The 24,977-nt window shown below is 39.0% G+C and overlaps 1 protein-coding gene across 23 annotated transcripts in view; it reads left to right on the top strand.

The window, feature by feature from the left end:
* Positions 1-24,977, top strand: part of EIF4G3 (eukaryotic translation initiation factor 4 gamma 3) — a 343,178-nt gene that overhangs the window by 217,814 nt on the left and 100,387 nt on the right. For all 23 annotated transcript variants that reach the window (XM_066375310.1, XM_066375307.1, XM_066375323.1 and 20 more), the window contains 2 exons: positions 18,146-18,234; positions 24,579-24,825. In XM_066375310.1, coding sequence (XP_066231407.1) covers positions 18,146-18,234; positions 24,579-24,825 — 336 coding nt within the window. The remainder of the gene's footprint in view (positions 1-18,145; positions 18,235-24,578; positions 24,826-24,977) is intronic.

Genomic DNA, 24,977 nt, shown 5'->3' with positions numbered 1-24,977 from the left:
GCTCAAACTATCGAGTCACAACTGAGGAGAGAGAGAGAACGGGGAGAGGGTGGTTGCTTCTCCTGTGTGCCCTCACCGGGAATCAAACCTGGGACATTCACACAGTGGGCCAATGCTCTACCAATGAGCCAACTGGCCAGGGCCAGGAAAATTTTTTTGATTTTAATAACTCTCAGTTTGGTTCTCACTATCAGGCACTGTTGTATTACTTTTTAAACCCTCACAACAACCCTGTTTACTCACTTAACAGAAAAGATGGAGGCACAAAGGAGGTAGTACTTGCTGTTGGTTATATACATAGCTAGTAAATGGCTGTCAGCATTAAGACTTAGCTCTATAGCTAGTACTCATAACCACTTCACCGAATTGCTTCTTTTGGGGGGAGGGGTTGGCTTTTATTTAATTTATATCTTTTTAAATTTTAATTTACTGTGTTTATATAGATTCCAGTGTCCCCCTGAATACATCCTCCCCTCCCCTGTGTTTCCCAGTACATCCACCAAATTGCTTCTTATGACAAACTAAATATCTTGTAAAATCTTAAACTTCAACAACCAAAATTTAATATAAAAGAATTCTTGTGACGTAAAATATTCATTTTATATTGCAGATGAATATATTTACATAAAGTATCAGTTGAATAAGCAAGTAGTAGATGAAAGAGGTTCACTCATCTTAAATAGCTAATATGGACCAGCAAAAACAAAGAAAGTATCATCCATTAGTTAATACCCAAGTTTCTACTGATTGCAAATCCATGCATGTAACCTAGGCTGTACCTTAGTACCTACTGCACTTTTTAAAAAGTAAAATTAGAAGTCATTATTTATGTGATAGCATTTAGTATTCGGTGAGATAATTGATAACATCTGAACACTCTTAGGGTTTTTGTAACATAATGCCATCATTAATGGTTGTCATTTATTCAACAATTATGAGTCCCAGAGCTATCATAATTTAAATTAGTAATTACTAGTTATATATTTTTTTAAATTTAATATTTGGGTGATATTTGAAATATTTTAATTAGTATATCTGTTCATATAGAGAGGGAGATACTCCCTTTGAAATATGATACTGCACATAAGATATTTCATAAGTTGCACAAATCATTTTTTAAAATCTTGTTATAACTCCTAAAAAGCATGGCATTTCTGTATATGTTACAGATGGGGTCTACTCTAACTTGGAAACCATGCCAATATGCAAAATAACCTGTATAGTATAAAAAAAAAGGAAAAAGCATATGTACATTTCACTTATAATACACATATGATTGCATATACACCACTATTTTCCAAAACAATGATTAAGAAATAGTTAGTAATGGTTTTCTCTGGAGAGAGAGACCTGTGGAGAAGATGAGGGAGAAGATTTTTTATGTCATTATTTTGACATGTATATTTTTCCCATAAATATGAATTAGTTTTGTAATAATTAAAACCAAAAACAAGCTTTATTGTAAACTTTGCAATTACGTTTCTTGGTTATGATTCAAAGAGAATTATCTCAAATATATGAGACATGGATTGTTATTTTCAAAATGTAGCTACCAGTCTTCAGGATTCTACAATGCTTAATTTATGATTAACATCAATTACCATTGTTCAAAACACAAATAGGAAGAATGGAAGCATTTCTCAGAAATTTACTTATTGTGTAAGTTCCTGATACCATTCATTTCAGGTCAGTTTTGAAAAATAGTAGTGTTTAAAATTCCACTTGTTTGAATTTAAGGCAAAGTACAATTTAGTTCATCAACTATGTGAGTAACTGTAGTGGGAATAAATAGATGATTATATTTTCTTCAGATTTTAATACTAGACTCTAGGTATCTAAATTTTGAATTTATTCTTAGATGAACTATATCTTCAAATACATTTTGATTACATATTCTGATCCATCTTTTGGGATACAGTAAAGAATATTTAAACTGAGAACTGTCAAAACCAAAAAATATGTATGGCCTATTTATTTTCTTAACTTACTACACTAAGTAGGACCTTCAGTACCATGTTAAATAAAAGAAATAAAAGGTGCATCCAGTTAGAAATGAAAGAAAAACTATTTCTATTCAGAAATGACATGGGTATTTCATATAGAAGAGCCAAAGGAATCTCCACCAAAAATAAATTTTAATAAAGCTAGTAAGTGAATTTTAGCAAAGTTGCAGCATACAAGGCTGAAAACAAGTCTAGAGGACTTCTATAGACTAGTAATGAAAAATTAAAAATTGAAATAAAAAATTCCATGTACAGGAGCATGAAAAATAAGAATTTGACAAAATTCCAAAAGACCTATACATGAAAAACCTTCAAAATACTGCTGAGAGAATTAACAATTAAATGTCAAAGCATATCATGTTCATGGGACAGAAGACTCAATATGCCCTGGCCAGTTGACTCAGTAGTAGAGCATTGACCCAGCACGTGGATGTCCTGGTTTCAGTTCCAGGTCAGGGCACACAGGAGAAGTGACCATGTGCTTCTCTACCTCCTCTTCTCTTTTTCTGTTTCTCTCTTCCTCTTCCACAGCCATGGGTCAGTTAGAGTAAGTTGGCTCCAGGCACTGAGGATGGCTCCATGTCCTCAGGTGCTAAAATTGCTCAGTTGCTGAGCAGCAGAGCAATGGTCCCAGATGGGCAAAGCATTGCCCCATAGGGGGCTTGCCAAGTGGATCCTGGTCAGGGCACATGTGGGAGTCTGTCTCTCTGCCTTTCCGCTTCTCACTTAAGAAAGATATAGAAAGACTCAATATCATAAAACATCAATTTTAGCTATATATTCAACACAAACCCAATCAAATTTCAACAGGCATTTTTGTAGAAAACAATTATAGATAAAACTAATTCTTAAAGTAAACATAGGAAAGCAAAGTTCCTAGACTAACCAAAACAATTTCAAAAAGAAGGATAAATTTGGAAGGCTTTATATTATCAGATTTTAAGAATTATTATAAGCCTCAGTAATCGTGACAATGTAATATTGACATCAAGAAAGACAACTTGTAGCCTGGCCAGTTGGCTCAGTGGTATAGTGTTGGCCTGGCATGTGGAAGTCCTGGGTTTCTATTTCCGTTCAGGGCACATAGGAGAAGCACCCATCTGCTTCTCTACCCTTCCCTGTCTCCTTCTTCTCTATTTCTTTTCCTCCCGCAGTAAAGGCTCCATTGGAGCAAAGTTGGCCCAGCCGCTGAGGACAGCTCCATGGCCTCTGCCTCAGGCACTAGAATGGCTCAGGCAGAAATGGAGCAACGCCCCAGATGGGTAGAGCATCGCCCCCTGGTGGGCATGCCTGGTGGATCCCAGTAGGGCGCATGCGGGAGTCTGTCTGACTGCCTCCACCCCTGCTTCTAACTTTGGAAAAATACAAAAAAGAAAAAAGAAAGACAACTCGCCTGACCAGGCAGTGGTGCAGTGGATAAAATGTTGGAATGGGATGCAGAGGACTCACATTCTAAACCTCCGAGGTGCTGGCTTGAGCACGGGCTCATCTGATTTGAGCAAGGCTCGCTGGCTTGAGCAAGAAGTCACTGGGTCTGCTGTAGCCTGCTCCCCCCCCCCCCCTCAAGGCACATATGAGAAAGCAGTCAATGAACAACTAGGTGCTGCACCAAAAGATTGATTCTTCTCATCTCTCTCCCTTCCTGTCTGTCTGTCCCTATCTGTCCCTTTCTGTCACAAAAGAAAGACAACTCAATGAAAAAAATCAGAGAATCCAGAAATATGCCCATATATAATACTCAGAACATAGTTTTTTTAAAGAAGCTAAGGTAATTCCTCAGAAAAAGAATAGCCTGAAATTTTCCTACATTGTTGGTGGGGATATAAAATGGTACAAATACTTGGAACATTGTTTGCAGCTTCTTAAAAAGTTAAACATAAATTTACATGTAATCCAGCTATTTCAATCTCTTGAGGTATTGACTCAAGAGAAATTACAGCATATGTCCATACAAAGATTTGTACATAGGTGTTTACAGCAACTTTATTTATAATAACCCCAAACTGGAAACAACCCAAATATTCATCAGTAGGTGATGAGATGAGGGAGTAAGTGATCATATCTGTTAGGGTATGTTTTATTTCTCATAGTGATTCCCCCAGATTGAGACTCCTCTGCACTTTGCAAAGTGTCAGTGTGGACTCTGTGATGATCAGATTGTAGGAGGTGTTTTTTTCATACAGATTTACATATTTAAGGCAATGAGCAGTAGTGTTGTATTTAAAGATTAAAAGCATTGAATAGACAGAAAAGTAACTACTTGTGTTGAAGTCTATTCACCATTTAAATATAATTTTTTGCTCTACTGATTGACATTTCCTCATCTGTACTAGATTTACTTTACCTTGCAATTTATTTTAATTATGGAAAAAAGTGGCAAGAAAGCATGTATTTAAATACTGAAATGCCTAAGACACTGCAGAAAGAGCAGTAAAATTTAATACAGAGGCCTAGAAAATGTGCTAATAGTGTTATTGGAATCATCTTTGTTCTCACTGCTGACAGAATTTCATAATAGACTGACCTCTGCTGTGCATTTTGGAATAAACATTCGACCTGGAGTCACTTTGCCATTTCATTTTCCTACTGACTTGACAAACGTTGTTGTAAGGGAAACAGATGAACAGCATTCTTCACTCTACCCTCTCTTGCTTAGCTCCACACAAAAACAAAAGGAACTGAATTAAAATGAAAATGAAGTTGGAATTTAGACAGGAAAGTGCAAGAACAAGATAGAGTTGAGAAGAAGGGTAGTGTGATAGAAAGACAAGGTTTTTGGAGTTTGTGTTTTTGTTTTTCTCGTTTATTTATTTTATTTTATTATTTATATATTTTTAATAAATTTTATTTCAATGGGGTGACATCCATAAATCAGGGTATATATATTCAAAGAAAACATGTCCAGGTTATCTTGTCATTCAATTCTGTAGCATACCCATCACCCAAAGTCAGATTGTCCTCCGTCACCTTCTATCTAGTTTTCTTTGTGCCCCTCCCCCTCTCCCTCCTTCACTTCCTCCGCCCTCCGTAACCACCACACTCTTGTCCATGTCTCTTAGTCTCGTTTTTTGTCCCACCAATGTATGGAATCCTGCAGTTCTTGTTTTTTTCCTGATTAACTTATTTCACTCCGTATAATGTTATCAAGATGGAGTTTGTGTTTTATTGTAGCTCCCACCCTTACTTTCTCTGGAATTGGGTCGATTTAGTTAACCTCTCTGTATTTCAGTTTCCTCACTTCTGAAATGGAAATAATGTAATAATACCTACCTTACACCAAAAGACTGAGCCCATATTTTTTATTGTAGAGACATTCACCTTGTGTTTAATTTTGATTGCAGGGCATTCATTCATTAATATTCGTGAGCATTTTCTATCAGTCAAGTACTATATTAGGTGCTAGATATGCAAAAGAGACCAGTAAGATATAGTCCTTACTTTCAAAGGTCTCCAACTCAAATAATACATTCTTGTATCCAAGTCTTTGATTGTGTAAAATAGCAAAGGTACATTAAGAGGATTGGCGGTTAAAAAAAAAAATTAGCACTGGTTGGGCAAAAAATAGTCCTACTGTCAGCCAGAAGGTAGAAATTAAATTTCTAGCTTTGATATGCCTCAGCAATTGGACAAGAAGAAATAAAAGGAAGACGTAAAACTGTCATTATTTGTAGATGACATTATACTGTATATAGAAAACCCTAAAGGCCCTGGCCGGTTGGCTCAGTGGTAGAGCGTCGGCCCGGCGTGCAGAGGTCCCGGGTTCGATTCCCGGCCAGGGCACACAGGAGAGGCGCCCATCTGCCTCTCCACCCCTCCCCCTCTCCTTCCTCTCTGTCTCTCTCTTCCCCTCCCGCAGCGAGGCTCCATTGGAGCAAAGATGGCCCGGGCGCTGGGGATGGCTCCTTGGCCTCTGCCCCAGGCGCTAGAGTGGCTCTGGTTGTGGCAGAGTGACGCCCCAGAGGGGCAGAGCATTGCCCCCTGGTGGGCAGAGCGTCGCCCCCTGGTGGGCGTGCCGGGTGGATCCCGGTCGGGCGCATGCGGGAGTCTGTCTGACTGTCTCTCCCCGTTTCCAGCTTCAGAAAAATACAAAAAAAAAAAAGAAAACCCTAAAGATTATACCCCCAAATTACTAGAACTGATCAACAAATTCAGTAAATTAGCAGCAGTATACAAATTAAATATCCAGAAAACAGCTGCATTTTTATACATCAATAATGAACTATCAGAAACAAAACCATTTACAATTGCTTCAAAAAAAATAAAATAGCTAGTAAAAATTTAACCAAAGATGTAAAAGACTATAGTTGGAAAATTTTAAGACACTGTCGAAAGATATTGAAGATAAAAATAAGTGGATTCATGTACCATGTTCATGGGTAGGAAGCATTAACATCATTAAAATGTCCATATTACCCAAAACGATTCTATAGAGTCAATGCTGCAAGTCCTATCGAGATACTAATAGTGTATTTCATAGAACTAGAACAAATATTTTAAAAAAATTTTATGGGACCAAAAGAGACCCTGAATAGCCATAGCAGTCTTGAGAAATAAAAACATAGTTGGAGGAATCACACTACCTGATATCAAACTATACTATAAGGCCATAGTAATCAAAAAGTGTGGTACTGACATATACACAGACATACAGATTAGTAGAACAATATAGAGAACCCAGAAATAAACCTTGTTGATATAGTCAGTATTTGACAAAGGAGGCAAAAACATACAATGGGATAAAGATAGTCAATAAATGGTATTGGGATAATTGGACAGATAATGTGCAAAAAAATGAAACTAGACCATCATCTTACATCATACTCAAGAATAAACTTAAAGTGGATTAAAGACTTAAATATTAGACTCAAAACCATAAAATTCCTAGAAGAAAACATAAGCAGTAAAATCTCAGACATTTCTCGCCTGACCAGGCAGTGGCACAGTGGATAGAGTGTCGGACTGGGATGCTGAGGACCCAGGTTCGAGACCCCGAGGTTGCCAGCTTGAGCGGGCTCAACAGGTTTGAGCAAAAAGCTCACCAGCTTGGACCCGAGGTTGCCAGCTTGAGCAAGGGGTTACTCAGTCTGCTCTAGCCCCCCGGTCAAGGCACATATGAGAAAGCAATCAATGAACAACTAAAGTGCCACAACGATAAACTGATGATCGATGCTTCTCATCTCTCTGTGTTCTGGTCTGTCTCTATCTATCCCTCTCTCTGACTCTGTCTCTGTTAAAAAAAAAAAAAAAAAAAAAATCTCAGACATTTCTCATAGCAGTGATTTTATATATATATATATATATATATTGCCTTAGGCATGGGAAAACAGAAGAAAATAAACATGGGACTACATCTAACTAAAAAGTTTTTGTGCAGCAAAGGAAATCATCAAAATGAAAAGACAGCCCACTGAATGGGAAAACATATTCATTGATACATCTGATAAGGGCTTAACATCCAAAATTTACAGTAAGTCCTCGAGTTACAAACATCTGACTTAACATACAACTCGTACTTACAAACAGAGCGCCATAACGGCTGTTGGTAATCAACTGCAGATGGACTTAGTGGAAGTGGTATCATGGAGCTACTCAGCTCGCATGGCAAAGAACTGACCAATGAAGACGTCCTAGAACTAGAGCAGTAGATGATACAATTTAGGGAAGAAACGGGGACTTAGAAACTTCATAATTGAAAAGTTTTCTGTGAAACAGCCAATGCTTTTCATCTCATTGAAGCAGGAATGGCAAAGTTAGAGGAGCAAGATCTTGATACAGAGATGTTCGCCGAAGTTTACCATGCAGTTACCAAAGGCCTGAGATGCTACAGGGCCATTTATGGTGAGAAAAGGAAAAGCTCTGACAAACCTCCCTTGATGCCTGCTTCAAGGAACTGAATCCAGCACCTGACTCCTTAACACCAGTCCTGTCCTCTCCAACAAGTCCATCATCTGCATCATCCAGGATTGTTTAAGGTGGCATTTGAAAATGTTTTATTTATATGCACAGAAAGGTAAAAATAAATAATATGTTAAGACAAACATCTAAGTTGCATTTAATAGGTAAATGTGCCTGTTCTAATTTACATATAAATTCAACTTAAGGAAAAAACCTATACAAACTACCTCGTTTATAACCCAGCAACTGCTTGTATGAAGAACTTAAAAAACTCAACACCTAAAAAGTAAACAATTCCTTTAAAAAAATGAGCAAAAGACCTGAATAAACACTTCTCCAAAGAGAGCATAGAAATGTCCCATAGGCTGTGATAAATGTCCAGTAGGCTCAATGTCACTGATCATCAGAAATGCAGTTCAAAAACCCACAATGAGATATCACCTCACACCTGTCAGAATGGCTACCATTAATAAATCAACAAACAAGTGTTGGCAAGGATGTGGCAAAAAGGGAACCCTCATGCAACCTTGGTGGGAATACAGGTAGTTGCTGCCACTGTGGAAAGCAGTGTAGAATTCCCTCAAAAACTAAAAATGAAACTGCCTTATGACCCAGCAGTTCTACTTCTGGGTCTATATCCAAAGAAACCCAAAATTCCAATGCAAAAGAATATATGAACCCCTATGTTCACTGCAGCATTATTTACAATAGCCAAGATTTAGAAGCAGCTCAAGTGCCTGTTAGTAGATGAGTGGAGAAAAAAGCTGTGGTATATTTATACAGTGGAATACTACTAAGCTGTAAAATAGAAGGAAATCTTACCTTTTCTGACAGCATGGATGAACCTGAAGAGTATTATGCTAAATGAAATAACCCAGTTAGAGAAAGTATTACATGATTTCACTTATATGAAAAATCTAATGAACAAAATTAACTAATGACGTGGAGACAGATTCATGGATACAGAGAACAGACTGACAGCTGTCAGAGGGGAAGGGCTTGGCGGCTGGGTGAGATTGGTGAAGGGTTAAGCAGAGGAATAAAAGAAAGACTCATGGGTACCTACAATAGCATGGTGATTCCAGAGGGAATAGGCTTGCGGTGGAGTTAAGGGAGGTAGAGAGAAGTGGTGATGGAAAGAGACTTGACTTGGGGTAGTATTACAGATGATCTGTTACAGGTATGCCTGAGTATGACCAGGCAGTGACACAGTGGATAGAACGCTGGCCTGGGATACAGAGGACCCAGGTTAAAAATCCAAGATTGCCGGCTTAAGTGCAAGCTCATCTGGCTTGAGCATGGGCTCACCAGCTTGACTATGGGGTTGCTGGCTTGAGCATGGGATCATAGACACGATCCCATGGTCACTGGCTTGAGCCCAAAGGTAGCTGGCTTGAGTAAGGACTCACTAGCTCGTCTGGAAGACCTCCTGCCCCTGTCAAGGCACTGAGAAAACAATCCATAAACAACTAAGGTGCTGCAACAAAGAATTGTTGCTTCTTATCTCTCTCCCTTCCTGCCTGTCTTTTCTGCCTGTCTGCCTGTCGATCACCCTACTCTCTGTCTGTTAAAAAAAAAGAATTGTATAAATGAAAACTATATAATTTTATTAACCGTCACCCAAATCAGTTAAAAAAATAAAGTGGCATGTTGATAAGTACTTAAGACATTATCAAAAAAGAAGACTTTTCCATGCCTTAATTTCAAATTAATTAAAACATGTTTTTTTTTGTTGTTGTTGGTGGTGTTTGTAAAGATATAACACATTATAATTAGAGAAAACTCCTTATAAAATTACAATAAATAAAAATCTTAATTTTGTTTTTGGTAGAATTTAAGTCTAGACTACTCATTTTGTTATTAGGTACCAATGCTGGTCCTTGAGAGCCTAATTTATCTTAAGTTTCAGTGAAGCAGTCATGAGTAGGCAGCTTGTTTTTGAATGATGATGGGGAAAAGAAGGTTTACAGTTGTGAATATGCAAAACACAGTTTATTCTTGTATTATTTATGAATTATTGTATTACTTTCCATATGAAAACTGTTTACAACTGTAAACCTTCTTTTGCCCCACACTGTATAATGGAAAGCATAATTAACCAAGCCATCCATACAGTGGAAATAGCAACCCCTGAGAAGTCGTTAAACATTCACTTTCTCTCTATTGTTTCTTTTGGTTGACATCTCTCAGTGACCCATCATTACATATTTTATTGCTATCACTATTTGTTTCCAGGTCATTTATATTTCTATTGTAAATACTTACCTTCTTGGCCCTGGTTTGGGTGGTGAGCATTGTCTCAGTATGTCAAGGTTGCAGGTTTGATCCCCAGGCAGGGCACATATAGGAAGCTACCAAGGAATGCATAAATAGGTAGAACAACAAATTGATCTTTCTCTCACACACTCTCTCTCTAAAATCAATAAATAAAATTTAAAACTTTAAAAAATATAAAACTTACCTTCTGTCACCTGGGTTTCTTTGTTCTGCCCTAGTTTCATAGATGAATCATCACATTTTCCAGATTCTCACGATTTGTAGAAGAAAATAAAGGATAAAATATCTCTAGCCTCAAGAAACTTCATACATCCTGACTGGCGGTTGTGCAGTAGATAGTCGACATAGGACACTTGAGGTCCCATGTTCAAAACGCCAAGGTTGCCGGCTGAAGTACAGGCTCACCAGTACAAGCTCACCAGCTTGAGCGCCAGCTCACTGACTTGAGCCCAAAGGTTGCTGACTTGAGCCCAAAGGTAGCTGGCTTGAGCAAGGGGTCACAGGTTCAGCTGCAGCCCCCCCCCCCCCCCAGTCAAGCCACATATGAGAAGCAATCAATGAATAAAATACTGCAACTATAAGTGGATACTTCTCATCTCTCTCCCTTCCCATCTTTCTCTCTGTTTCTCTAAAAAATAAGAGAAAGAAACTTCATACAAAATTCTTAATTCTGAGGTAATTAGAATTATTTAGTGCCAACTTTTAGAAATTCAAAGCCAGGAAAAAATGTGAGATAAAATGTGAAAAAATGTAACAGAAAGAAGGGATTATAACTAGGTGTTTAGAGTGGGAACTCTCACTGAGAGTTCTACTATTGGAACATTTTAGTCTTTATTTATAACTGTGACCATGCACTTGGACCCTTCCCTTACCAGTAGTAAAGTATCCCTTTTTTTTTTCCCCTGAAGTGAGAAGCGGGGAGCAGAGAGACAGACTCTCATATGTGCCCGACCGGGATCCACCCAGCATGCCCATCTGGGCTGTATCTCTGTTGCAACTGGAGCCATTCTAGCACCTGAGGCGGAGGCCATGGGGCTATCCTCAGCGCTGGGCCAGCTTAGCTCCAGTGGAGCCTTGGCTGCGGGAGGGGAGGGGTGGAGAAGCAGATGGGCACTTCTGTGTGCCCTGGTCAGGAATTGAACCCGGGACTTGACACGCTGGGCCCACGCTCTACCGTTGAGCCAACCAGCCAGGGCCTAATGTATCTATTCTTAATAAGTCTTTGTGACTTCTTAGTTTTGTGTCACTTCAGTCCAGAGACCTAGGCTCTGGACACATTCATCTCAAGTCTCAAAGCTAAAGAGTTCATGCTCTGTTCCAAAAGAACAGAGCTAGAAGGGAGTTTTTTTTTTTTTTTTTTTTTTTTTTTTTTTTTTCCGAAGTGAGAAGTGAGTGGGAGGCAGACGGACAGACTTCTGCATGCACCTGACCTGGATCCACTTGACATGCCCACCAGGGGGCAATGCTCGGCCTCTCTGTGGCGTTGCTCCACTACAATTGGAGCCATTCTAGCACCTGAGGTGGAGGCCATGGAGTCGTCTTCAGCGCCTAGACCAACTTTGCTCTAGTGGAGTCTTGGCTGCAGGAAGGGAAGAGAGAGATGAAGAAGGAGAGGGGGAAAGGTGGAAAAGCAAATGGGCGGGAATTGAACCCGAGACTTCCCCACGCCAGACTGACGCTCTGCCACTGAATCAACTGGCCAGGGCTTAGAAGGGAGATTTTTATAATTCAAGTTCTCTTACCTGGGTTTTCTGTGGCCACAGGATCTTCAGCTAGTGTGCTCATCTCAGGCACTTCCAGATCTTCCCATTCTCGTTACCATATTGCTGGGGGAAATTGAAGTCTCCCAACCCAGAAAGTCCTCTACAGAAATGTGGGGGGGGGGGAATAGTTTTATTATTGAATAAGCATTAAGACTGCCATGAGCAGCACAGGTAACCCACGAATGAGATTGCAGACAGAAGGAAAGCTCATCCTTTGCTAAGCCAGGCAGATATAATCCATTACACATGTATTCTCAAGATGATAATTTGCCGTCACGTAGCAGGACTGTACCAGCACCATTGCTATTATATCTCATGTATCCTAAATTCTCCTGGTTGTTGTCCATTTGTGTTAGTCAATTGTCTTTATCCAGTGGAAAAATTATTCTTTCCATATTTTTGTGTCAAGCAGGGGTTTCAGAAGCCAGTTGCCTAGATGAAATGCCCGTGGTGGCTGGTGGAGAGATGACTCCCAGACTCTTAAGAAAAACATTCCTAAAAAATAATAAATAAATAAATAAAAAAGAAAAACACTCCTAAGTTGTAAAGCTGGCAAGAGGCTTCTTTAGCTTTAAAAACCAAAAAAATTTTAAATTCATATATCAAAGATAGAGGAAGAGTTTGCAATTACATCCTTCTCTAGGCAAAATTCTAACAAAAAGGAGAAAGGGGAAAAGTCTCCTGGATCCTTTGTGGTGCCGGAAAAAGATTTGGGTTTTTTTGTTTGTTTTTGTTTTTTTTGTGTATTTTTCTGAAGCTGGAAATGGGGAGAGACAGTCAGGCAGACTCCCGCATGCGCCGGACCGGGATCCACCCCGCACGCCTACCAGGGGCGATGCTCTGCCCACCAGGGGGCGATGCTCTGCCCCTCCGGGGCGTCGCTCTGTCGTGACCAGAGCCACTCTAGCGCCTGAGGCAGAGGCCAAGGAGCCATCATCCCCAGCGCCCGGGCCATCTTTCCTCCAATGGAGCCTCGGCTGTGGGAGGGGAAGAGAGAGACAGAGAGGAAGGAGAGGGGGAGGGGTGGAGAAGCAGGTGGGCGCTTCTCCTGTGTGCCCTGGCCGGAAATCGAACCCGGGACTTCCGCACACCAGGCCGACGCTCTACCACTGAGCCAACCGGCCAGGGCCAAAAGATTTGTTTTTTAATGCTTACAATTTACTTGTATACTTACCTGACTAGTAAATAAACAATAAAGAAAAAATTATATAGCATTATAGCACGGTATCTTTTGTAAAAGTGATTTTCAGACATATGTTGCAAAGTTAGTGGAATACCTTAAGATTAAAATGTTACCTGTCAGGCCTGACTTGTGGTGGTGCAGCGGATCAAGTGTCGACTTGGAACACTGAGATCACTGGTTTGAAATCCTGGCTTGCCTGGTCAGGGCAGATATGGGAGTTGATGCTTCCTGCTCCTCTCCCCTTTTCTCTCTCTCTCTCTCTCTCTCTCTCTCCTCTCTAATGAATAAAGTCTTTAAAAAATGTTACCTTTCATACTTATGTAAAGACTGAGAAGACTAAAAGAAATGAATAACCCAGATAGGATAATATCATTATTATTATATTTTGACAGAGACAGAGAGAGGAACAGATAGGGACAGACAGATAGGAAGGGAGAGAGATGAGAAGCATCAGTTCTTCATTGCAGCTCCTTAGTTGTTCAGTGATTGCTTTCTCATATGTCCCTTGACAGGGGGGCTATAGCAGAGCAAGTGACTTCTTGCTCAAGCCGGCGACCTTGGGCTTTAAACCAGCGACCATGGGGTCATTTCTATGATCCCATGCTCAAGCCAGCGACCCCTCGGTCAAGCTGGGTTTCAAACCTGGGTCCTCCATGTCCTCGTCTGATGCTCTATCCTCTGCACCACTGCCTGGTCAGACGATAGGGAAATATTTTTATGCTAATAACAGTGAAGTTTGTCACTTTTTACTTACTATGCAACATTTCTGACATCTCTCAAGAGTTGGGATTTCAGACTAGAAACCATAACTTAAGTACTTGGACTTTCTCTAAGAACCTGTACTCCTGTAAAGAAAAGGAAGAGAGCATATGTTCAAGATAATGTTTTTACAAAGTATTCCTCAGTTTGCTTTATAATGATCTATTTTATGTAACAGTTTTTCTCAGTCATCAGAAAAGACCATTTTTTTTGCAAACTGATGTGGGTTTAATAAAATGCAGCATATTTATGAATCTTGTGTATCAGCCTCGTTTCTCCAAGTCCAGTAGTTATCTCCTAAGTTGCAGAGTTGTTGGCTCTTAATTTGCAAGGGTAGCAACTTGACTCCAGTAGAGCCTGTATAAAAAGCAAATAAAAACCAACAGACTCTTCCACTTACAGATTGACTTGTCAGGCACTTTAGAAATATCAGAAAAATGTAACTGTATTGTGCTTTCTTTTTTAACATGGTGTCATTGCCAGTTATAACAGTTGCAATGTGGCAAAATTTTTTGGAGTCTGTATTCCACTCATGGGGTGAAAGTTTAAAATGGGAATATCACTAATTTGATGCAGCTCTTGACATAAATTCTAAAACCTCTTTCAGAAGACAAAGAATCTTCCTAAACCCAGTGATTAAACTTGTCTGTGTCCCTAATGTTTTTCTGAACTTAATATATGAGTCATTTCATGAAATAAGCTCTGAAGAAGAATGTGATTTTTCTACCAATAATAGAATTTGAAAAGAAAAAAATCTTTAAATCCTAGTATTGCTTTTTAGTTTAAACTATTGACTTATTTTATATTTTAAAGTAGTAGAAATTAAATGTGCCTATAAGATAAGAGTTGAATTTTTCTGGGGTGGAATGGGGAGGCTGCTTATCTAAACTCAAATAGTTAAGAGTCTCATTCAGAAGTTGCTACTGTCCTGTGGTGCTTTAATGCAACACAAGCAGAAAAGAATCTGTTGTTGTTTTCAGGATTCAGTAATACCTCTTGTCCCTCAGAGCTGCTGTTACTTGTTCAGTCAACAAATTTGAGTACCTGCCTGGGTAAGGAAGTTTTCTTGGCCCTATGGATGATAACTTAAAGAATATTTTAACTAGAAGAATAACCCAGTCAAATCCGTTATTCAGAACAGCCATCATTCAGTCAGTATTATATATGATTGGTTAATAAATCAGAGGCAGTGAGTAAAGAGATTATCTCATAGTTAAATAAATGCAGTAATAAGGGCCTAACCTAAGGTATTGGTAATGGACTAGAAGAGAAAGAAAAATCTGAGAGAGTGCCTTAAATCTAATGCCTTTATCCTAGCTAATTCTGCAATAATTGTCCTTTCAATGAGGGAGTTGGTATCTGAGTCTCTGTCTCTCCCTTCCTTCTTGCTCACTCCTTCCCTCCTCGTTTAGCACACCCAAACTTTACTGCACATCTCCATCAATAATGGTAGAGAGGGATGTTTCTCAGTCGCACTCGACACTCGGTGTGATATGTATATTTGTGTTCAGTTTTTAAAAAGACTGAGTATCTCCTGAAGATGTGTGTGCTCTCCCTCTAGTTATAAAGTACTGCTTTCAAGTAAAATTTTACATAGCCACTTAAACAGAGTAACAGTTCCTGCTACCTAAGTAGATTTTGTGTGTGTGTGTGTGCGCGCGTGCTCCAGAGACAGAGAGAGGGACAGATAGGAACAGACAGACAGAAAGGGAGAGATGAGAAGCATCAATTCTTCATTGTGGCTCCTTAGTTGTTCATTGATTGCTTTCTCATATGTGCCTTGACCGAGGGGGGGCGTCCAGCAGAGCAAGTGACCCCTTGCTCAAGCCAGAGACCATGGGGTCATATCTATGATCCTACACTCAAGCCAGCGACCCCACAATCAAGCCAGTTGAGCCCGCAACCTCGGGTTTTCGAACCTGGGTCCTCCACCCCAGTCCGATGCTCTATCCACTGTGCTACCACCTGGTTAGGCCTAAGTAGCTACTTTTTTTAAAAAAGCATGCTACATGTGATATGTTACCTGTGAAAAAATGTTTTAATGTTTTTGAGTTGGGTACATTTGCTATATTATTGAGTTTTGTTGCTTAGAGGCACGATGAATTTACATTTGATCCCAAAGAATCCTCCAGAAAGTGTTCTTCCCATTTTCCATGAATGGAATTTAGAGCTGCATTTATGCATACATATATGAAATAAAATTTGAAATGAAATGTAAAGGTTCCCCAAACTCTTAAAAAGGATTCTGCTATGGAAGCAGAATTACGGTAATCAGAAGCATTTGGGAGAGATGCACATAAAACAGGATGGTTTTGTAAATCGGAAGATCCATAAAAAATGCAGAGATGATTACATGCATACATACATGAATATATATTTAGTATAAGACTGAGGCAATAGCAGATTTAAACCACCCACAATTACCATAATCTGAGTTTCATACTTTGAGAAAATTATTTGCCTTGAGTAGGCCACAAGGAAAGAATAATTGCTGGTCTAATAGTGTTTTCTTGTTTGTTGTGATCCCTGAGGGGAAGGATCGAGAAAAATTGGTTTGAGGTGTGTATAACAAAGGAATTTACAGTGTTTTGGGGTTTTCTTTATGATGGCACAGGAATTTTGAGAAGACAAGTGAATGGTCTCCATTTTGTTGTTCTCAAACAGTATATTTTTATTCCACTGTTTTTCCAAGAAAGATTGGAGGGTGTCCCAGAGAGATTGGTTGGTTTAGTCTGAATGAATGATGTATTTCTGTAAAGAACCAACTTAATGTTTATTGACCTTGATATTGTCTCTCTTAACTATCTTTGCTTTGGCTCTTCTTTCTATCCTGCTGTATATAATACCTCATTTCTATCTTTTAGCTCATGTGTTGCCTTCTGCAGCTTCCTTTTAATATATCTATTTGCTATCTGATGTTTAAATAGGACATTTAAGTGATGGATGGTTTTCTGGAATTTATAAAACAAGCAAATTTTGAAAAAATTTTTATAAGCCTAATTTTCTATCTAGAACTCCTGATAACAATAGAATAATTCAATTAAAAATGTTTTGTTTCTTAATTTTCACCCCAGCAGTATAAAAGGTTAATCCAGCAGTATTTATCTGAAACAAGAACTGAATGTTATAGATGTGTTGTCTGTTAAAAGAAATCTTAAAGTATCCTTTTGTCTAGAAAGCTTTTATAAAACAATCGGAGATTTAATACTTTTTGTACCTCAAAGGGACCTTCATCTAATCTCACTCTTTCACTTTATAATTGAATATGCAGGGGCCTGAGAAGTATGACTTGCTTAAGTTCATCATATTATTGATGAGCAGTAGAAACAAACCCATGTCTAGAATTGGCCGATAGGCTAGTTTCCTATATACAGTGTGTCCGTAAAGTCATGGTGCACTTTTGACCCGTCACAGGAAAGCAACAAAAGACGATAGAAATGTGAAATCTGCACCAAATAAAAGGAAAACTCTCCCAGTTTCATACCTATTCAGTACAGTTCGATGTGGGCTCGCGCACAGGTTTTTTTTAGGGCTCCTTAGGTAGCTATCCTGTATAGCCTCTACAGACTTGTCACTGACTGATGGCCTACCAGAACGGGTTTCTCCATCAAACTGCCAGTTTCCTTCAACTGCTTATCCCACCGAGTAATGTCATTCCTATGTGGTGGTACTTCGTTATAAACGCGCCGATATTCACGTTGCACTTTGGTCACGGATTTGAATTTAGCGAGCCATATAACACACTGAACTTTCCTCTGTACCATCCACATCTCGACTGGCATGGCCGTGGGCTGCTCCGCTGTATACACGGTGTTACGTCATCCTATACGCATGCACACGTGCTGCCACATCATCCTACAGAAACTGGGAGGTTTTTCCTTTTATTTGGTGTAGATTTCACCTTTCTATTGTCTTTTGTTGCTTTCCTGTGACCGGTCAAAAGTGCACCATGACTTTACGGACACACTGTACATAATCACCATTCACTGAAATAATGTGCTTAGGTATGTCCTAATCATGAAGTCGGAGGAACCCAGGTCACTGGTTGGAAGGCTGCATGAACTGAAGAGAATAATTTGTGCCCAAGACATTTACCATTGCAATCTCTGGGCCATAGTTATATGTTTACTTTATCATTCATCTATCTCCTCAGTATGGGTGAAAGCCCTCTTCTGCTAAATTTGAATCCAAGTATTATTTAGACCTGATATATCCAAATATAACATTGCACTGAGAAGTAATGGCAGCCTGGTCTTGTATTCCAGCTCAGACAGCTATAACTGCACCAAAGATGTGGAAGAAACCAAAAGATCGGACCCGAGCCACGGAAGAGGTGTTAGAAGCAGAATTGGAGGTAAGGGGAAACAGTAAATCTCTTTAGCCTATGTTCAGCACAATGGTCCATTTCCTAAGACAGGTGTGAGTTTGCATCTCTTCTTGAGATACTGTTTTCCAGTCAAAAGTTGATATATCTAGCTCAAAATCTGCCTTTTGTAAAAGTCCATTTACAGAAAGAGATTTTCAATAGCATGTTCAATTTTATCAAATTCTTGTCTCTTCAAAATACCTCTTCTAAAATTGCAAAAATATGTTTCTTTTTAAATTTTTGGTTAACCCCTTTGTCCCTCAGTTGAGTTTTTCTTTATATTCACCAGATGGAAAGACTAATCCAGTAAAGAAAATGGAGACAGTTTTTTGAAATATGCACTACCAATGGTGATAGAAATCATCAGATTCATTTTATGAAAATTCATTTTGAATGTCTTTTTTTTCTTCAGTTTTTGAGAGAGTCAGGGAGGGAGAGAGATGAGAAGCATCAACTTGTAGTTGTAGCACTTTAGTTGTTCATTGATTGCTTCTCATACATGCCTTGACCAGGGCAGAGGGGTGGCTTAAACCATGCCAGCAATCTTGGGATCATGTGATGATCCACACGGCAACTGCACGCTCAATCTGGCAACCTTGGGGTTTCAAAACTGGGACCTCAGTGTCCCAAATCGACACTCTATCTACTGCGCCACCACCGGTCAGGCTGAATTGGTCCTCTTTTAATTGCATCTCAGTAGGATGACTTTTCACATATAGTTTGTTTGTTAGATATAAGCCACACCAGATTTTGTTACAGCACCTCACATCCAGATGATGTGAAGAAGAAGCCAGGGCAGATTTTAGTCCTAAAGAGTGCTCTAACAATTTGTTAGACAGATCTCAATGTCCTAGTGTTACATAATGAAGCTTATAAATGAAGAGTAATACATATAATTTTTTTTCTTTTTGAACCTTCTTGTATCTTATTAAAAATTTTATAGAACTTTTAAAATAATATTAAGTGTACAAATTATTTTAAAATAACTCTTAAGTATATTTGTTTCATTAGGCTTTTCTGTCTAGTTATAGTTCTTACCCTCTTCTCGCAGCTCACAGTACCCCTTTGTTCCTTCTCCCTGTCCTGCCATTGCTCTTCATGATGCTATGTTGATGTCACAGTTAGTCCCATAGCAACCACAAAAAATGTCTCATAGATGTGATTTTATTGTGTTGTTATAGGTAAGAATTGGCAGAAAGTTACAGAAGTGCAAATCGTTACACTTTTTGTGGCTGAAAAGAAAATGTTGCTTTTACAGAGAATAAAATACCTTCTAGAAGCAGGGGAATCACTTATATTCCCTTCACACTGGTTGCTCTTTAGATTTAGATGTTTTGTATTAGCTTTCTCTTACTACACTTCATGTTTCTTTGACTTATGGCCAGATTTTTAAGCTTTACTGAATATTAAATGGGCAAACCACCTTTCCTGTGCCTTCCAAAAGTCACCTTCTGCCTTAGGTCAGGGTTGACACACTTTTCCTGTAATGGTTCATGTAGTAGTAGTATAGGCCTTGTGGACTGTGTGATTCCTGCCACAGTTTCTCAACTCTTCTGTGAAACCCAAAAGCAGCCTTAGCCAATGTATAAACAAATCAGTGTGGCTCAGTGGATAGGGCGTTGGCCTGGGATGCTGAGGTCCCAGGTTTGAAACCCTGAGGTTGCCAGCTTGAGCATGGGCTCATCTGGCTTGAGCACGGGATCACTGGCTTGAGTTTGGAATCATTGACATGACCCCATGGTCGCTATCTAGCAACCAAAAGTCACTGGCTTGAAGTCCAAGGTTGCTGGCTTGAGCGAAGAGTCACTGGGTCACCTGGAGTCCCCTGGTCAAGGCATATTTGAGAAGCAATGAATGAACAACTAACGTGCCTCAACTACAAGTTGATGCTTCTCATCTCTGTCCCTTCCTGTCTATCTCTGGGTCTTGCTAAAAAAACAAAAACAAACAAATTGGTGTGGCTGCATTTTAGTAATATTTTATTGAGGGACATTGAAATTACATGTAATATTCATGTGTCATATAATATTCAGAATTTTTTCCAACCATTACAAGTGTAAAAATCATCCTTTCCTTTGACACTATAGGAGAACAGGTGAAGAGTCGGATCTGGCCCATGAGCCATAGTTTGCTAAAACATGTTTTAGATTGTTATTCTTCATACATTAGAACTGTTTTGAGTCAGCTTGAACCAATCACTTTTTTCTTAACTTGATACTTTAAAAGTATAATAAAAAGATATTTAGTCAGGCCCTGGCCGGTTGGCTCAGTGGTAGAGCGTCGGCCTGGCGTGCAGACGTCCCGGGTTCGATTCCCGGCCACGGCACACAGGAGAAGCGCCCATCTGCTTCTCCACCCCTCCCCCTCTCTTTCCTCTCTGTCTCTCTTTTCCCCTCCTGCAGCCGAGGCTCCATTGGAGCAAAAATGGCCCGGGCGCTAGAGAGGCTCTGGTCGCAACAGAGTGACACCCCGGAAGGGCAGAGCATCGCCCCCTGGTGGGCAAAGTGTCGCCCCCTGGTGGGCGTGCTGGGTGGATCCCTGTCGGGCGCATGCGGGAGTCTGTCTGACTGTCTCTCCCTGTTTCCAGCTTCAGAGAAATACCAAAAAAAAAAAAAAGATATTTAGTCAACCCTGGCCAATTAGCTCAGTCTGTTCAGAGTATCGTCCTGAAACAACAAGGTTGCAGGTTTGATCGCCGGTCAGGGCACCCACAGGAAGTGACCAGTGAATGCATGACTGAGTGAAACAACAAATGAATGCTTCCCTTCCCCTTCCCCTCTCTGTCCCTTCCTCTTTCTGTCTCTCTAAAAATATCAATCAATAAATTTTTTTAAAAAGTTAAGCCCTGGCCAGATAACTCAATCGGTTGGAACATCATCCCAGAGCTCAGAGGTTGCTGGTTTGATTCCCTGGTAAGGGCACAGATAGGAACAGCTCAATGTTCCTGTCTTTTTCTCGTTGCCTCTCTCTCAAAAAAAAAAAAAAAAGATATCTGGTCATTTGCAGACAGGCTTTTTTCAGAAATACTAATCCCTTTCATAAAATTGAGCATTATTGGAGTTCTTTAAAAATATATTGGTTGTCATTGTCTTCCTTTTCACTGATCATCAAGCTCTCGATAGAGGTTAGGAATTCAGCCTTTTAAAGAATGTGTTTTAGGTATCGACATATTTTAAATTTACTTATTTGTTTATTATTGCAAATATTTTATCAAATTCTTTAAATTTTAGCCTAGAAAAATAACATGAAAGATGATTCCTCTTAAAATTGCTAGTCAAGACATCTTAAAATTTGTTTAAAAGTTTTATGATATTTCATCATTCATTGCATATGTAGTTGTAAATCTTGATTTTTTTTAGTACTTAAAACAACTCGTGCAGTAAGCAGGCAGTTTTGTCAATTAAATTCTTTTAACAATATCCTATAAAAGGCTCAGTATTGACAGTCCAGCCAGTAAGGTACTTTCTTTTTTCAATCTGATTTTCTGAATAAACAATTTTGGAAATGTTAGACACTTACAAACCAGTTAAATAGAGTTTCATCCTACTGACAGAAAAATACCCATCATAAATATTTAATGCACTATTTTTGTGGATTCTCTTGGAAAGTATTCTTTTTTGTGTGTGACAGGACAGCGAGGGACAGACAGACAGGAAGGGAAAGAAATGAGAAGCATCAAATTCTTTGTTGCGGCACCTTTGTTGTTCATTGATTGCTTTCTCATATGTGCCTTGACGGGGGGGGGGGGGGGTACCGCAGACCAAGTGACACCTTGCTTAAGCCAGTAATGTTGAGCTTAAGCTGGTGAGCCTTGCTCAAACCAGATGAGCTCACGCTCAAGCCAGCGACCTAGGGATTTCTAACCTGCGTCCTCTGTGTCTCAGTCAAACTCTCTGTCCCCACAGGCAGAAAGTATCTCTTTTAACAATGTGCCTCAGATGCCTTAGTTGATTCTCTGCGTTCTCTGAATTATAGTTATTCATGGAACAAGTTTTATTCTGCTTTTTCCAGGTAGTAGGTAACTTTCCAAGTAATACATTTTCTTTTAATATTCAATAGCTTATCTATTTTTGTTGATTTTAGGGTGTTTAATGATGGACATTGAAATTTGAATTTTGTCCTGGTTGGTTGGCTCAGCGGTAGAGCATTGGCCCAACATGTAGATGTCCTGGGTTTGATTCCCAGTCAGTGCACACAGCAGAAGCAACCATCTGCTTCTCCACTCTTCCCCCTCTCCCTTCTCTCTATCTTTTGCTTCCCCTCCTGCATCCAAGGCTCTATTGGAGCAAGTTGGCCCTGGGCTCTGAGGATGGCTCCATGGCCTCACCTCAGGCACAAAAAAATGGCTCCAGTTGCAAGGGAGCAACAACCCCAGATGGGCAGAGCATCACCCCCTAGTGGGCTCACCAGGTGGATCCCTATCAGGCACATACAGGAATCTGTTTCTCTGCTTCCTCGTTTCTCACTTAAGTACAAAATACAAAATTAAAAAATATTTAAGAAAAATTTGAGTTTCACATAATATTTCTGTTATAAAATATTCTTCTTTAGAATTCTTTTTAACCATTTACAACCTCTACAGAAGTGTATTCAATATATTTTTTCTCTGACACAGCATTTTTTCATGTTTTAACAAGATCCAGAATAAGAATTGTATATAACTGTATATATAATAATATAATATACTGCTGTTTAATAATTTTAAGTACCATTTACAGACTCACATGTGAAATTATTAAAGGTCTTTTTGATAACCTGTACTTAATTATAAGGTGGTATTACAAGGTCATTATGAGTTAATCTAGATTCCAGTATAGAATAAGAAAAAGTGAGGCTGCTACCCTGGCCAAATAGCTTGGTTGGTTAGAACATCACTCCAGTACACAAAGGTTATAGGTTAGATTCCTAGTCAGGGCAAGTACAGAAACAGATCAATGTTTCTGTCTCACTCGCTCTCACCCTTCTCTCTCTAAAATCAGTAAATACATTTTAAAAAGAAAGAAAGAAAAAGTGAGGCTGCTTTCATGGTTCAAACTTGGTAGTTCTGTTTTTTCTCAAAGTTAAAAAGATGCCTATTTTCTGCTTTGTTTTATAAAAAAAAAATTCAGCCTTTATTTTCTTGGAATTTTTATGTTTGTCTTTTTTTCGATGGTTACCATACTGTCCCTCCCTGTTCAGGGAGCAGGGAAAGGTGGGTGTGTGTGAAAAACTATTTCCATTGTAGAAACAAGGCCTAAAACCCATCTATTTTGGTTGATAACAATTTTACATTTAGTGTCTTTTCCTCATGATCTGATATATAGTAGAAGAAAATTTAGTAGTATAATACCAATTATAATTACTTATGTAGCAAAGTAGGATTTGTAACTGTAATTTTTTGAAAAGTGTAATTTCATAAATCAATTGCAGCAGCCACTTTCTGGAGTATATGACATTCTTTTATACAATCTTCTGTTGAAGCAATTCAACAGAGCATCTATTTTTGGCTTTCCACATGTGAATTTAACAAGTAGAATGCCTATTTCCTCTGAGGGCTGCTTCCAAAGGATATTTTCAAAGTCTTAACCCTTCATGAAAAAGATACTTAAAAGCTCATGGAGAATTTTGCCTCAGGAGTTTTGATAGTTTATATGACCCTAAAGAAATCTATATTTGGATAATTTAAAAACTGAAATGGTAAAAAATATTCTAGTGAATAAATCAATTCTATTTTGTTTTTAAAAAATTAGATACATTAAAAGCCCTATTTCTCCCTAAGGAAATATAGTCCAAGCATTTTTCTATATATGATTCAAATAAGGTCACAGCCTCAGAGACTTCTAAGAACCAATAAATATCATAGATTTTACCTACCAAGTGGCATCCTCAGCTTTGTGGGTCTTAGATACTTTAAATTATTCATTGGGTGGTTTAATTGTTCATTTCACAGCCAGAGGACAGCACACACACAGAAAATACTCTGCAGTGTTTCTTTTTATATTTGCTGAGCTGGAGTGGAAAGGGTAGGCGTGCTTGATTTAGATTTCTGACAAGGACTGTGTATGTCCATCAAGTTCCAAGGATTAACAGTTCTTTCCATTCTAACCTTTGGTACATTTAGATTTCATTAGTCATGTTAAAGCATTTCAGTAGCCATTTGAATTGTTCGCTTTTATCCCAGGAGATAAAATGAGAAAAGTATTTTTAAATAAACTTACCTTTCTAGTACCATATGCTGAACACAGACATTTTTATCTTGAGTGACATGTTTTCCTGTGCTTTTGGAGAGGATAGGTGTGTATTTACACACAGTGAGAAAATGTAACTTCTGTGTTCACTTATGCTTTATTTAGCTTACAGTTGAAGAGGAGCTTTCAGGTGAAAAAGTACTTGAATCTGACCAGGATAAAATGAGCCAAGGCTTTCATCCTGAAAGAGACCCCTCAGACCTAAAAAAAATGAAAGCTGTGGAAGAAAATGGCGAAGAAGCTGAGCCTGTACGTAATGGTGCTGAGAGTGTTTCTGAGGGTGAAGGAGTAGATGCTCATTCAGGCTCCACTGATAGTTCTGGTGAAGGTGTCACGTTCCCATTTAAAGCAGGTAAGTTTATCCCTGCCTTCCTGTATACATCTTTCCTTCTTCCCTCCACTCTGCTGTCACCTTAGGGAACTGTTTTCTCCTTATAATGAAATAGTGGATGGAAGGAAGAGGCTCAGCATAATGTGATGTTTACAGAATAGATCAGCAGGCAT

The sequence above is a fragment of the Saccopteryx leptura genome, chromosome 3, assembly GCF_036850995.1.
Source record: "Saccopteryx leptura isolate mSacLep1 chromosome 3, mSacLep1_pri_phased_curated, whole genome shotgun sequence".
In the NCBI taxonomy this organism is placed as follows: domain Eukaryota; kingdom Metazoa; phylum Chordata; class Mammalia; order Chiroptera; family Emballonuridae; genus Saccopteryx; species Saccopteryx leptura.
Note: the sequence above shows the minus strand (reverse complement) of the source record. Positions and strands in the feature narration are given on the sequence as shown.